General features: G+C 47.0%; 2 protein-coding genes across 7 annotated transcripts in view; one reads left to right on the top strand and one right to left on the bottom strand.

Moving 5' to 3' along the window:
- LOC126067813 (serine/threonine-protein phosphatase 4 regulatory subunit 1-like) overlaps nucleotides 1–12,098 on the bottom strand; it is a 107,190-nt gene extending 95,092 nt beyond the window's left edge. For 3 of the 5 annotated variants that reach the window (XM_049870061.1, XM_049870064.1, XM_049870066.1), the window contains exons 1-2: nucleotides 12,046–12,098; nucleotides 11,856–11,900 (exon numbers count right to left, since the gene is read on the bottom strand). In XM_049870061.1, coding sequence (XP_049726018.1) covers nucleotides 11,856–11,900; nucleotides 12,046–12,052 — 52 coding nt within the window. In that variant the 5' untranslated portion in view covers nucleotides 12,053–12,098. The remainder of the gene's footprint in view (nucleotides 1–11,855; nucleotides 11,901–12,045) is intronic. The other 2 variants (XM_049870062.1, XM_049870063.1) reach the window with 1 other exon arrangement.
- A 151-nt stretch (nucleotides 12,099–12,249) lies between these two features.
- The window catches only part of RAB22A (RAB22A, member RAS oncogene family), a 63,990-nt gene continuing 63,013 nt past the window's right edge, over nucleotides 12,250–13,226 (top strand). For both annotated transcript variants that reach the window (XM_049870073.1, XM_049870072.1), the window contains exon 1: nucleotides 12,250–12,561. In XM_049870073.1, coding sequence (XP_049726030.1) covers nucleotides 12,526–12,561 — 36 coding nt within the window. In that variant the 5' untranslated portion in view covers nucleotides 12,250–12,525. The remainder of the gene's footprint in view (nucleotides 12,562–13,226) is intronic.

The raw sequence follows: 13,226 nt of genomic DNA, 5'->3' as shown, positions 1-13,226 counted from the left end.
CACTAACTGTTCCCGTCACCCAGGGGCTCCTGTCATGGACCACTAATGGCTCTCAAATCTAACCTCTGGTCCTGACTGTACTCCAGAACCCAACAAGGGGGTTTGTCAATGGCCTCCTGGATGGTGCCACCAGAGTCTCCTACAAGCACCTTAAAAGTCACTGTCTCAATGGAAAACTTTAACTCCACCACTCTACCCCATGCCCCAGAAATGTACCATGCTTCCTGTACTTTATCTATCATGTGTTATTCACTATGATAGACCTTAGTGATCCAAAGGTAGACAGAACCCAGCCTAGTGGACAAGTAACAGCCAACTGACTGTACACTATGTTAAATGCTGCCATGGGGGTGAGTGCAGGGTGTGCAGGGAACACAAAGGGCCACCCAACCCAGCCTCGGTGGAAGGGAGAGGAGTCATCAAAAGAAAGTTTCCCCCAGGACATGTCTCGTCTCTGAGTTGACTATCCCCTGACCATCGGAAATACCTATCAATTTCATCCCCTGCTCTCACACCCACTCCCCTTGCCTGGACCTCTGAACAAGTTGGTCTTCCCAGCTCTGACTTGTTTCTCCACCATCCAGCCCTTCTTTAAAACATAACTCAGCTCTAGTCACTCCCCTGGTTGTCTATCACTCACTGCACTCCAGACACAGGCCTGCTTTCTAGATGAGCTCACTCTTACCTCAGAGCCTCAGCCCTTGCTGTCGGCTCTGCCATGGATGATTCCTCAGGCTCTTCACGGGACCACCTCCATCTTGTTCCTCAAATCAACTCAATGTCAACCCTTGGAGCATCAGAGAGGCCTTCTCTGGCCACCCAATGCCAAGCAGGACCCCCGCCCACCCACTCGACACTGTTCTGGCACTTGGCACAACGGTTAGGAGCTACAGCGAGCTACGGCTGCTAACCAAAAGGTCGGCAGTTCAAGTTCATCAGCCACTCCTTGGAAGCCCCATGGGGCAGTTCTACTCTGTCCTGTAGGGTTGTTATGAGTCGGAATCGACTCAGTGACAACAGGTTTGGGATTTTTTTGTTTTGGTCCTGTGACAAATCCTTCACAGCACCCACAACCTGAAATCACCTTGTTTATTTATGTTTCCTTGTTTAAGTCTGTCTCTGTCACTGGACTGAAAGCTCCATGAGAGCAGATACTGGGTTTGTTTTCTTCACCTCTACGTTTATAATGCTCACTATAGCACCTGAGACATAATGAATATTAGTCCTTAACGAATGAATGATGCATCCTCCAAAGTGCAGCGGCTGAGAGCGTAAATTCTGCAGTCAGACTGCTGGATTTAAATTCCACCTCCACCACGTGCTAGCTGGGCAAGTTACTTAGCCTTTCTGGGCCCTTAGTGAGCCTCACTAGCTGTTAGATGGGGTTAAATATGCTTGCCTTGTAGGATTTTTATACTTGAGCCAAATACTAGGAGTACTCAGAACAGAGCTTGGCATATTACCGTCATTGTTAGTTGCTGTCGATTCTGACTTACAGTGACCCCATGAATGAGTCCTCAATTCATGGTAGCTTGTATGCTACACAGAGCCCTGGTGACGCAGTGGTTAAAGTGCTCAGATGCCAACCGAAAGGTCAGCGGTTACAACCCACCAGCCACTGCACGGGAGAAAGACGTGTAGCCTGCTTCTGTAAACATCTCGGCCTGGGAACTCCTGTAGGGCGTTCTCCTCTGCCCTATAGGAGCACTATGAGTTGGAATTGATGTGGCGGCAACGGCTTTGGTTTTTTGATTTTGTACCACTGCCTGGATTGCTTTCCCAAGCCTGAGCAAAACATATAGGGACACCCTGCTGTTTCCCAGATTAAGCCCAAGCCCCTGGCTGAGTGAAGCAGTCTTCACTGAAGGGCTCCAACTCTCTCACCCCATATAGCCCTTCTCTCCCATACACCCCTCGTTTCCAACTCTCTGCCTTCTCACCAGGCCCCCACACACCAGGCTCTCTCAGCTCTGCCTTCTCACACGCAGGGCAGAGGGCCCTCAGCCCAGCCCTAGACAGGAGCCTGCTCGTCCTACACGTGGCAGACCGAGTACCCCAGCTCTTTGTTCATGCTGCAGCTGGAGCCCTTGACAAACCATCTTTCTTATTCATCCCGATATCCCTAGCACCTGGCGTGGGGCTGGCCTCTTGGAGGAGCTGGAGAAATATCTGTTACGTGGACAAAGGATTTTCCAATCATGGAAACCAACCACTTGCCCTCATTTCTGATTTTTTTCCCAGCAGGCTTGAGACAAAAGCCCAAACCCTTTCTCTTTCATTCGCTGGGTTTTGCTGCAAAATTTCTGTTTTGAAGATCTTAATTTGAGATGAAGAAAGAAAGCCATTTCAAGCTTTTAAAAAAAAAAAAAAAGATAATTTCTGGGAATTTCTGATGTTCATCTGTTTGCCTCACAGGAAATGGAAAATACGAAGCAACAACAGTAAAATGCATTACGCGCATCAGAGGGAAACAAGTCGATTCGGCTCCACCACGCTGACTCTTTTGTTCCTTGCCACCCTCATCCCGCTGGGAGGAAATCGGTACATGTTTTGATCCCCAACACACAGACAGGGAAAATGAGATGTGAAGGCTGAGCAGCTTGCCAAGGGCTAGTCAACAAAACAGGGGTTGTCCTAGTAAAAAGCCAGGATGTTCTACCTACGGCCAGTATGAAATATACTATGTCTGGCTGGCTCACCTAACCAACAGAATTAGAGATGCTAATCAAGTGAAATCAAGTTTGATTTCGAAAAGGGTGGGTAAACTACAATCCACCCAGCCAAATCTGGCCTACTGCCTATTTTTGTAAACAAAGCTTTACTGAAACACAGCCACACCCATTCAATTACCTACTGTCTAAGGCTGCTTTCATACCATGTTATGGATTGAACTGCGCACCCCCGCCCCAAAAGGCATGTCAAGTTGGCTAGGCCATGATTCCCAGCACTGTGTGACTGTCTACCATTTTGTCATCTGATGTGATTTACCTACGCGTTATAAATCCTACCTCTACGATGTTAATGAGGTGAGATTATCGGCAGTTATGTTAATGAAGCAGGACTCAATCTACAAGATTAGGTTGTGTTTTAAATCAACCTCTTGAGATATAAAAGCAAGAAGCCAGCAGAGAGACATGGGACCTCATACTACCAAGAAACAAGAGCCAGGAGAATAGCACATCCTTTAGACCAAGGGTCCCTGTGCTGAGAAGCTCCTCGACTAGGGAAGACTGATGACAAGGACCTTCCCCCAGAGCCGACAGAGAGACAAAGTCTTCCCCTGGAGCTGAAACCCTGAATTCAGACTTCTAGGCTGCAAGAGAAGAAATTTCTCTTTGTTAAAGCCATGCAGTGGTGGTATTTCTGTTATAGCAGGAGTAGATAACTAAGACATACCACAACAGCAGAGTTGAGTAGTTTCAACAGAGACCTTCCGGCCCTAAAATAAAACTGGCTGCCTTGGATTCAGAAAACAGTTTAACATCTGGGGAATCCCTGGGTGATGCAAACAGTTAACACGCTCAGCTGCTAACCAAAAGGTTGGAGGTTCAAGTCCACCCAGAAGCATCATAGAAAAAAGGCCTGGCAATCTACTTCTGAAGAATCAGTCATCGAAAACCCTGTGGAGCACAGCTCTACTCTGATACACATGGGGTCACCATGAGTCGTAATCAACTTAATGGCAACTGGTTGACTTCTGGGCTCTGTGGTATTTTGCAAGTATTAGAATACTTAACTAGATCCTGTTCAAACTATTTCACTTCGTAGGAATGTTTATATTTAAAAAACTGACCATCTTTGATTGAAGTTTATAATTCAGAGAAAAAAGTTTAATGGTTTGGTTTAGGGCTCAAATTAATGAAGTTTCTCTGCTTTCGGGGCACACGGCTCGGTAGTGGTCCTTGAGCAGAACATTTTTAAAAACCTGGCAATAAGTAGGCAGGTGAGATGGGCTGTTTTATGCTCTGGAGGATTGATTTCTTTCATTCAAGCTTGAACAGACACTGCTCCTTCTGGCATCAAGATTCCAAGAATCTACCTATGTTCCACCAGCTAAGCTAATCCTATTTCCTACAAACATCCAGATATCATTTGGTGGCACCTAGCTTTTCTCACTGGAGCCCTGGTGGCACAGTGGTTAAGCACTTGGATGCTAACTGAGAGACCAGCAGTACAAACTCACCAACTGCTCTGTGGGAGAAAGTCATGGCAGTCTGCTTCCATAAAGATTACCATCCTGGAAACCCTATGGGGCGGTTTTACTCTGTCATGCAGGGCCGCTATGAGTCAGAATTGACAGCAATGAGTTTGGTTTTGGAGTTTACCTTTTCTTATCAATAAAAGTATACCCTCTTCAAAGTTCTTCCATAGGTGCCTCTTAAAAAAAAACATATGAAAAGAAGTACACTGTTCCCCAATATTAACATACTCTTTGAGTCAGTCTCTTAAAAATAAACACATTTTACAACATCTTTGCAGCAGACTTTAGGACTGAAACCCAGCCTCCAGCTGTTCCTGCAGGTACTTGATCATACATGAAACATTTAACTCATTAAAATAAATAAATAAATAACTTTTCATTATAGAATTTTTCAAATACACACAAAAATAGAGAAAAAGAGGATAATAAATCTGTACGTCCCCAACAACCAGCTTCAACGATTTTCAACGTTCTACCATTCTTTTGCCATCAATCCATCTCTGCCAGCTTCTTCGTCGATCGTTCGGTGTAGTATTTGAAAGCAGGCCTCACCCATCAAATCATTTCACCCATAAATGCTTCTTGGCATTGCTAACAGATAAGCGCCTTTTCCTTGGAACAAAACCATGACAGCATTATCACATACAACAAAATTAATTCTAAATAGTACCTAATACCCAGGCCAAGTTCAGTTTTCCCCAGTTGTCTCAAAAACATCTTTTTATAGCTGGTTTACCTAAGGATTCAAATATCAACACACATTGTATTTTGTTGATAGATGTCTTATTCTCTATAAAGATACATCATTTTTTTCACCTATCACTAGCACACATTTACATCCTAATTAACCAAGTAAACCTTGTTGCTGTTGCTGTTAGGTGCCGTCGAGTCGATTTCAATTCATAGCGACCCTATGTACAACTGAAGAAATCCTACCAGGTCCTGTGCCATCCTCACAATCATTGGTATGTTTCAACCCGTTTTTGCAGGCACTGTGTCAGTCCATCTCATTGAGGGTATTCCTCTTTTTAACTAACCCTCTACTTTACCAGGCATGATGTCCTTTTTCAGTGGCTGGTCCCTCCTGATAACATGTCCAAAGTACATGAGATGAAGCTTGCCATCCTCGCTTCTAAGGAGCATTCTGGCTGTACTTCTAAGACAGACTTGTTTGTTCTCCTGGCAGTCCATGGTATATTCAATATTCTTCACCAATACCATAACTCAATTTTCTTACCAACAGTAATATCTCTAGGGTCTCCATACGCTCTAAACTAACCCAGTCAGAGGTCTTTAAGCCCCTAGGAACAGACCCATACAGCTCCACCTTCCATGTGTGATCCAATACCAAGACCTATATGCCAAGCCATCCTAGACACTTTCTGCTCTCAGAGAAGGAATTTAGATTGTTTCAGCAAGCCAATTCTCTAAAATTAAATCTTTTCTATGCTGCGATGGCTCAAAGACTCTGAATGATTTAAAAAACAAGACACCCATTCATTATGGCTGCTTTCTGAAGTCAGCGAAATCTAATCAAGAATCACAAAGTCCATCAGACGAGCCTCGTAATCCGTTCCTGTGAACAGTGATACATTAACTGGACACCTAGGTCAGGCGGGACCTTGGGGCACAAGACGCCCGGTTTGCATCCCTGCAGGAAGGGACTTACAGTCTAAATGCAGATATCACCCTGCCATTTAGACAAAAACGCCCAAGAAGAATAGAGATACAGTATCGCCCACACTGACATCCAGGCCCCTACCACTGGGCTAGGAATATTTGTGTGGTCGATCTGTGTGGGGTAATAAAAAGAACAAGAGACAGAAGGACCAGAGTTTGAGTGCTAATGCTATCATTTACGAGCTGTGCCACACTGGAGAAGTTACTTTACCTCTCTGAATCTCAGTTTTATCATTTGTGAAATACAAATACAATGAACTGGAAAATCTCATATGAAAGCCTAGCAAACTGGATGAACTCCTGAAACTATTGCCCTGAGATAATCTTTAAACTTTAAACCAAAAATATCCCCTGAAGTCTTCTTAAAACCAAACAATAGTTTAGTTTAACTAGTAAAGGACTGACTGTTCTTGACAGTGGCTACAACAGTGAGTCCAAGCATAACAATAATTGTGAAGATACTGCAGGACCAGGCGGTGTTTTGTTCTGTTTGTACACAGGGTCGCTATGAGTTGGAATCAACTCAATGGCACCTAACAACAACAACGGTAAAGAATGTCTGCCTTAAGCGTTACGCTCTGTTTTAAGATCTATATGGGATCCAACTGACAATAGCAACTAGAAAGATTAGGTAGTAAACTTAGGGGTAAGTGAGTTAATGCTAATTGGGGAGGAACAACTCAGAAAAGGAAAGTGAGAATGGTTGGACAACCCGCAGAATATAATCCATCTCACTGAGTTGTACATGCAGAAGCTGTTGAACTGCTGTATGTTTTGCTGTGCATATTCTCAACACCAACACAAAAAGCCTAGCAATGATGATGGTGATGTTGATAAAGTCACGGGATATAATACTGTGCCAGGCGTTGGGCTAGATATTATCTCACGCAATCCTCACACCAGCCATGAGACAGCTCCTGTGATCGCACCCTTTCCAGCTAAAGGAATTAAACAGAGTGAGTCCAGTCATCTGCCTCAAGTGGACACAGCAAAGAGCACAAGAGAACAGGAAGTCAGTGACGAGACTTCAGGGTTCTCTTGTCAATAGTGCGTGATAAGGCCTCCCAAATGCCATACCATAAGGATGAAGGGCAGGACCCAAGAAAGGCCCGTGATCTGTTTCCGAAAGGTCACAGCCTTCAAAACCCTATGGAATGGATAGGAAGACTTAACATTATAAAAATCTGTATTGTACCTAAAGCCATCTATACATTTAATGCAATTCCAATCCAAGTCCCAACGACATTTTTTAATGAGATGGAGAAACAAATCACCAACTTCATATGGAAGGGAGAGAGGCCCTGGATAAATAAGGCATTATGAAAAAGAAGAACAAAGTGGGAGGCCTTACATTACCTGATTTTGGAACCTATCATACCGCCGCAGTAGTCAAAACAGCCTGGTGCTGGTACAGTAACAGATACATAGACCAATGGAACACAATTGAGAATCCAGACATAAATCCATCCACATATGAGCAGCTGATATTTGACAAAGGCCCCAAAACAGTTAAAAGGGGAAAAGACAGTCTTTTTAACAAATGGTGCTGGCATAACTGGATATCCATCTGCAAAAAAATGCAACAAGACCCATACCTCACGCCATGCACAAAAACATAATACAAAAAACAGTATACAAAACATTATTAAGAATGCAGAATAAAAACTAGGTAACTGGGAGCTCCTAAAAATCAAACACCTATGCTCATCCAAAGACTTCACCAAAAGAGTAAAAAGATTACCTACAGGCTGGGAAAAAGGTTTTAGCTATGACATTTCTGATCAGCACCTGATCTCTAAAATCTACATGATACTGTAAAAACTCAACTACAAAAAGACAAATAACTCTATTAAATAAGGGGCCAATAATATGAATAGACACTTCACTAAAGAAGACATTCAGGTAGCTAACAGATATATGAAGAAATGTTCACGATCGTCAGCCATTAGAGAAATGCAGATCAAAACTACAATGAGATTTCATCTCATGCCAACAAGGCTGGCATTAATCCGAAAAACACAAAATAATAAATGTTGGAGAGGCTGTGGAGAGATTGGAACACTTATACGCTGCTGGTGGGAATGTCAAATGGTACAACCACTTTGGAAATCGATTTGGCGCATTTTTTTTTTTTTTTTTCAAAAGCTAGAAATAGGACTACCATACGATCCAGCAATCCCACTCCTTGGAATATATCCTAGAGAAATAACAGCCTTTACACAAACAGATATATGCACACCCATGTTTATTGCAGCACTGTTTACAACAGCAAAAAGCTGGAAGCAACCAAGGTGCCCATCAACAGATGAATGGATAAATAAATTTTGGTATATTCACACAATTGAATACTATGCATGGATAAAGAACAGTGAGGAATCTGTGAAACATTTCATAGCATGGAGGAACCTGGAAGGCATTATGCTGAGTGAAATTAGTTGCAAAAAGACAAATATTGTATAAGACCACTATTATAAGAACTTGAGAAATAGTTTAAACTGAGAAGAAAACATTCTTTTGTGGTTACAAGAAGAGGGAGGGTGAGAGGGTGGGAGAGGGGTATTCACTAATTAGTTGGTAGATAAGAACTACTTTAGGTGAAGGGAAAGACAACACACAATACAGAAGAGGTCAGCACAACTGGACTAAACCAAAAGCAAAGAAGTTTCCTGAATAAACTGAATGCTTCAAAGGCCAGTGTAGCAGGGGCAGGGGTTTGGGGACCATGATTTCAGGGGACATCTAAGGGAATTGGCATAATAAAATCTATTAAGAAAACATTCTGCATCCCACTTTGAAGAGTGGAGTCTGGGGTCTTAAATGCTAGCAAGCAGCCATCTAAGATGCATCAATTGGTCTCAACCCACCTGGATCAAAGGAGAATGAAGAACACCAAGGACACAAGGTAATTACGAGCCCAAGAGACAGAAAGGGCCACATGAACCTGAGACCTACATCATCCTGAGACCCGAAGAACTAGATGGTGTCCAGCTACAACTGATGACTGCCCTGACAGGAACCACGAGGGGGCAAGAGAGCAGTGGGATGCAGACCCCAAATTCTCATAAGACCAGACTTAATGGTCTGACTGAGACTAGAAGGACCCCGGTGGTCATGGCCCCCAGACCTTGTGTTGGCCCAGGACAGGAACCATTCCCGAAGCAAACTCTTCAGACATGGATTGGACTGGACAATGGGGTAGAGAGGGATGCTGGTGAGGAGTGAGTTTCTTGGATCAGGTGGACACTTGAGACTATGTTGGCATCTCCTGCCTGGAGGGGAGATGAGAGGGTAGGGGGGTTAGAAGCTGGCGAAATGGACACGAAAAGAGAGAGTGGAGGGAGAGAGCGGGCTGTCTCATTAGGGGGAGAGTAACTGGGAGTATGTAGCAAGGTGTATATAAGTTTTTATGTGAGAGACTGACTTATTTGTAAAATTTTCACTTAAAGCACAATAAAAATTATTTAAAAAAAAAAAAAAAACCTATGGAACAGTTCTACTCTGCAACACGTGGGGTCGCCAGGAGTTGGAATGGACTGCAGGCTACTGGTTTGGTTTTTTTTGGAAGGGTGGAACCCAGGGCAGCAGCTTAAGTACTGGGGAAGTGTGGACGGACTCCTATTATGGCTAGACCAACTATAATGTAGTTATAAGGTACAGGCCTTCCTCCCTCCCCCACAGCCCCTATCTCTACCTATAAGGGGAAGTCCCAGGAGGATTCCAAGGCTGTCCTACCCAAGGCATGGGTATGGTTAGAACCATAATGGTGGTTTCCTTCCTTCTGGCAGCAAGTCTTCAGCCATCTACTAAGGAGTATTTAAAGCCTTCCTTATTACATGTCTCAAATACAGAATATTTGTTCACATCTTCCTATATAATCTTTTACTTCCTTTTTAACATACATACAATTGGACCAGGAAAGAGGTCCAATTATCCTATGGTCACCATGCTATGAGAAGCCTGACCTAGCCAAGTGGAAAAGGCACATGGGGTAGAGCCAAGACAATGAGTGATGCCATTTGGACCTTCCAGCCTTCCCACCATCCTACCTGGGACTCCATGAGGCAGAAGCACCACCTAATCAATCCACAGAATTTTAAGAAATAATAAAATGCTGTGGTTTTAAGCCACTAAGTTTTGGGGTGATTTGCTGAATAACTGAAACAGCCAGAAATCGGCTTTTCCTGCAAGGCCAAATACCAAATATGAAACCACGTTGAAGGCAGCTCAACATTGTTTATCAACAGGAATGCTGCATTCCTTCTTTTTCAAGGGTGGCCACTGGCTGAAACATTCAGCTCTGTAAACCGGGGGCCTACGTTGTACCTGGCTCAACAAAACCAAGCCAAGTCGATTCCGACTCAGAGACCCTATAGGACAGAGTAGGACTGCCCCAAAGGGTTTCCAAGGCTGTAATCTTCACAGAAGCTGACAGGCTCCTCTTCCTCCCACGGAGAGGCTGGTGGGTTAGAACCACTGACTTTTTGGCTAGCAGCTGATTCCTTAACCACTGGGTCACCAGGGCTCCTTCAGTGTTCAATAAAAGTTAATAATGATCATTCAAACCCACTGCCGTCGAGTTGGTTCCAACTCATGGCAACCCTATAGCACAGAGTAGAGCCGTCCCATAGGGTTTCCAAGGAGCAGCTGGTAGAGTCAAACTACCAACCTTTTGGTTAGCAGTCAAGTTCTTAACCACTGCGCCACCAGGGCTCCATAATGATCATATTAATAACAATCGTGCCAGCCAATATTTACCGACTGTTTATTTTGTACTAGGCTTCGTGCTATAAACCCTTTACTCACTTAACCTTCACTGAAGCCTTTTGAGGTAAGCCAATATTATGTCCGTTTTACAGACGAGGCTCAGAGTAGTGTATTGACTTGTCCAGGAACACACAGCCAGTAAATAGCAGCACTAGACTTCAACCCGGGCCATCTGACCCCAGATCCCATGCTCTTAATTATCGGCTTGTCTTGCCTTATCAGTCCGCATGTGAGGGTTTAGTAAAGCAGCCCCCTTTAAAAGAGATAGCGTGTGTAAAGGTTTTAACACTGTGCCTGGCAGATGATGGGCTTTCAGTAAACACCAACTATTATGTGAAACCTGCAGTTGGGGAGAAGGAAGAAGAAAGGAAGCAGACACCTGGTACATAGGAAGCCCTCGGTAATTTTCTATTCACAGGTCTGCGCCCCATCGCCCACCCCGGCTCCCCCAGCCTGGGAGCTCCTTGAGGGCAGACTGTCTTCCTGGTTCCTCTTTGTGCGTCAAGCACCCAGCACATGGCCTGACCCACAAGTAGGCGATGAAGAAATGTCTATCGAGTGGACAGGAAATGCAAATGGAACTTTCATTTCCAGGATGACATCAGCCCCTAAAGTGACTGAAGAAATCGGAGGGCAGGAGGGGCCACAGGAAAAGAAATCTACCCACGAAACATGTGGCCATTGAGCTCCTTGGGATCAGAGATGAAGCTGGGCTTGTGGCCAGGACACTTGAGAAGTCTCCAACTCTGTGGCCGGCCACATGGAGCTGGACTTCCCAAACTCCTGGCACTCTGAGAAGCCCCAGGGAAAAGGCGAAGCCCTGGGGCGGAAGTCGGTACACCCAGGCGCTGTGCCTTGCCTCTCCCCAATCAACTGGGACCAGAGACTGGCCCCAACCCGCCCCTCCAGGGGCAGCTGGAGGGAGGAGAGGAGGAAGAGAAAGAGACAGGGAGTCAAAAGTCTCCCAACTACAATCAAAAGTCCTTCCCCCCAAGGGAGAGGGCTCCCCATCCTCAGCTCGGCCCCCCATCCTCAGCTTGCCCCCCCCAGGGGTGAGGGACCACCACATGGGAAGGAAGGCAGGTGGGGGTCCCGCTGTTCCGGATTCAACATGGAGGGCCCACTCCGTAGCCACCCCTCACGGTCCGTGCACCCGGAATTCTGTGAGAGGGACCCAGGGAGGGGCGGAGGCGCCCCAACTGTTACTTACAATCGTCTAAGTCATCCTGCAAGTCCACAAAGTACAAGGGGATCTCTGAAAACCAAGACACACACAAGTAGTTACAAGGGGGCTGCAGCAGGCGGGTCGGGCGGGCAGGGGGCTCCCCAGGCCTCGCGCGGTGGTCTCGGGAGGGGGAGGGGTAGCTGTCCCGGCGCCCCGGGAGCCCTACCCCACTCACCCGCCATCTTGAGATAAACCTGGAGGCGGGGCCGGGGCCCCGGGGGGGCTGGGCCTGAGGCTGAGGGGGCGGGGGAAAGGGCGGGGTCTCTTGCTCCGGCCCCGCCCCTCTTCAGGCCCCGCCCCTCCGGTCCGCACCTCCCGGAGAGCTTTTCCGCGCGGGCCAGACCCCTCCCTCGCCGGGAAGGTGGCTGCCGAGGTGGGCGGGGAGGTCATGTGACCCGACCGGCGTCCCAAGATGGCGACGGCGGCGGCGCTTCGGAAGCCGTGGCACGGTCCCGGTTGCTGAGGCGGACCCGGCGCGGCTGGCGGCGGGCGAGCCGGGCAGAGGGCCGACGAACAGGCAGCCGTCGTTGCCTCTGCACGCCCGGCGGCCGGGGCTGGGTCCTGCGGCGACGGCGCCGGGCACGCTGGTGCTGGGCCCGGCCTCTCCCTCCTCAACTTAGGGCGGCGGCGGGCCCGCGGCTCTGGCTCCCGGGCCATGGCGCTGAGGGAGCTCAAAGTGTGTCTGCTGGGGGTGAGTGGTGGCGCGCCGGGCCGGGGGGGCCGCGGGGGCGGCAAGCCGGCGGGGCTGGGGACCCAGGTAGCTCCCGGTGTACCCACATCCCTTGTGCCCCCAGCCTGTGTCGGGGGCACTTTCTACCTGTCCCGCAGATCCCTCTCTCTCGTTCTCTGGCCGTCCTGCCCACCTTGCTGCATCCCCTAGTTGGCAGGAGGGACCCTTCCCGTTCCTTTCGTGGAGCCCAGGGAGGGGTTCCAGAGTCCCTGAACCCTGACTCTTTCAGCCCCCAAAGTGTAAGGAGTTCTCCTGACCTTTTCATTGCACCTAGATTAAAAGTAGCTCTTAAATAGTTTCTCAGAATTGGGAGTTAGCCAAGTCTTCCAGAGTAAAAGCAGTAACAGGTCTTTAGGTTTTACAAGCCATATTAGCCTCCTGTTTGTTGTTTTTTAACCTGTGGGATGCCCCTGACGCTTCTTGCAGAGTTACTCTGTGAAGGTGTGGTTTTGCGCGGCGGGGGGGGGGGGGGGGAGGGGCGGGGAGGTGGGTGCTAAAGGGGCGTGGCTCAAGTCTAAGAAACTTAACCATCGTGTTGAAAACCCCTAAGACTAGTTGAAGTTTTAGCTTCCTGTATTGTCAGGACAACTGCCATTTCAAAGCATTCTTTTTGAGGTTAATGCTCT

The sequence above is a fragment of the Elephas maximus genome, chromosome 25 (genome assembly GCF_024166365.1).
Source record: "Elephas maximus indicus isolate mEleMax1 chromosome 25, mEleMax1 primary haplotype, whole genome shotgun sequence".
Classification (NCBI taxonomy): domain Eukaryota; kingdom Metazoa; phylum Chordata; class Mammalia; order Proboscidea; family Elephantidae; genus Elephas; species Elephas maximus.
The sequence above is the reverse complement of the archived record's forward strand: the minus strand, read 5'-3'. Positions and strand labels throughout refer to the sequence as shown.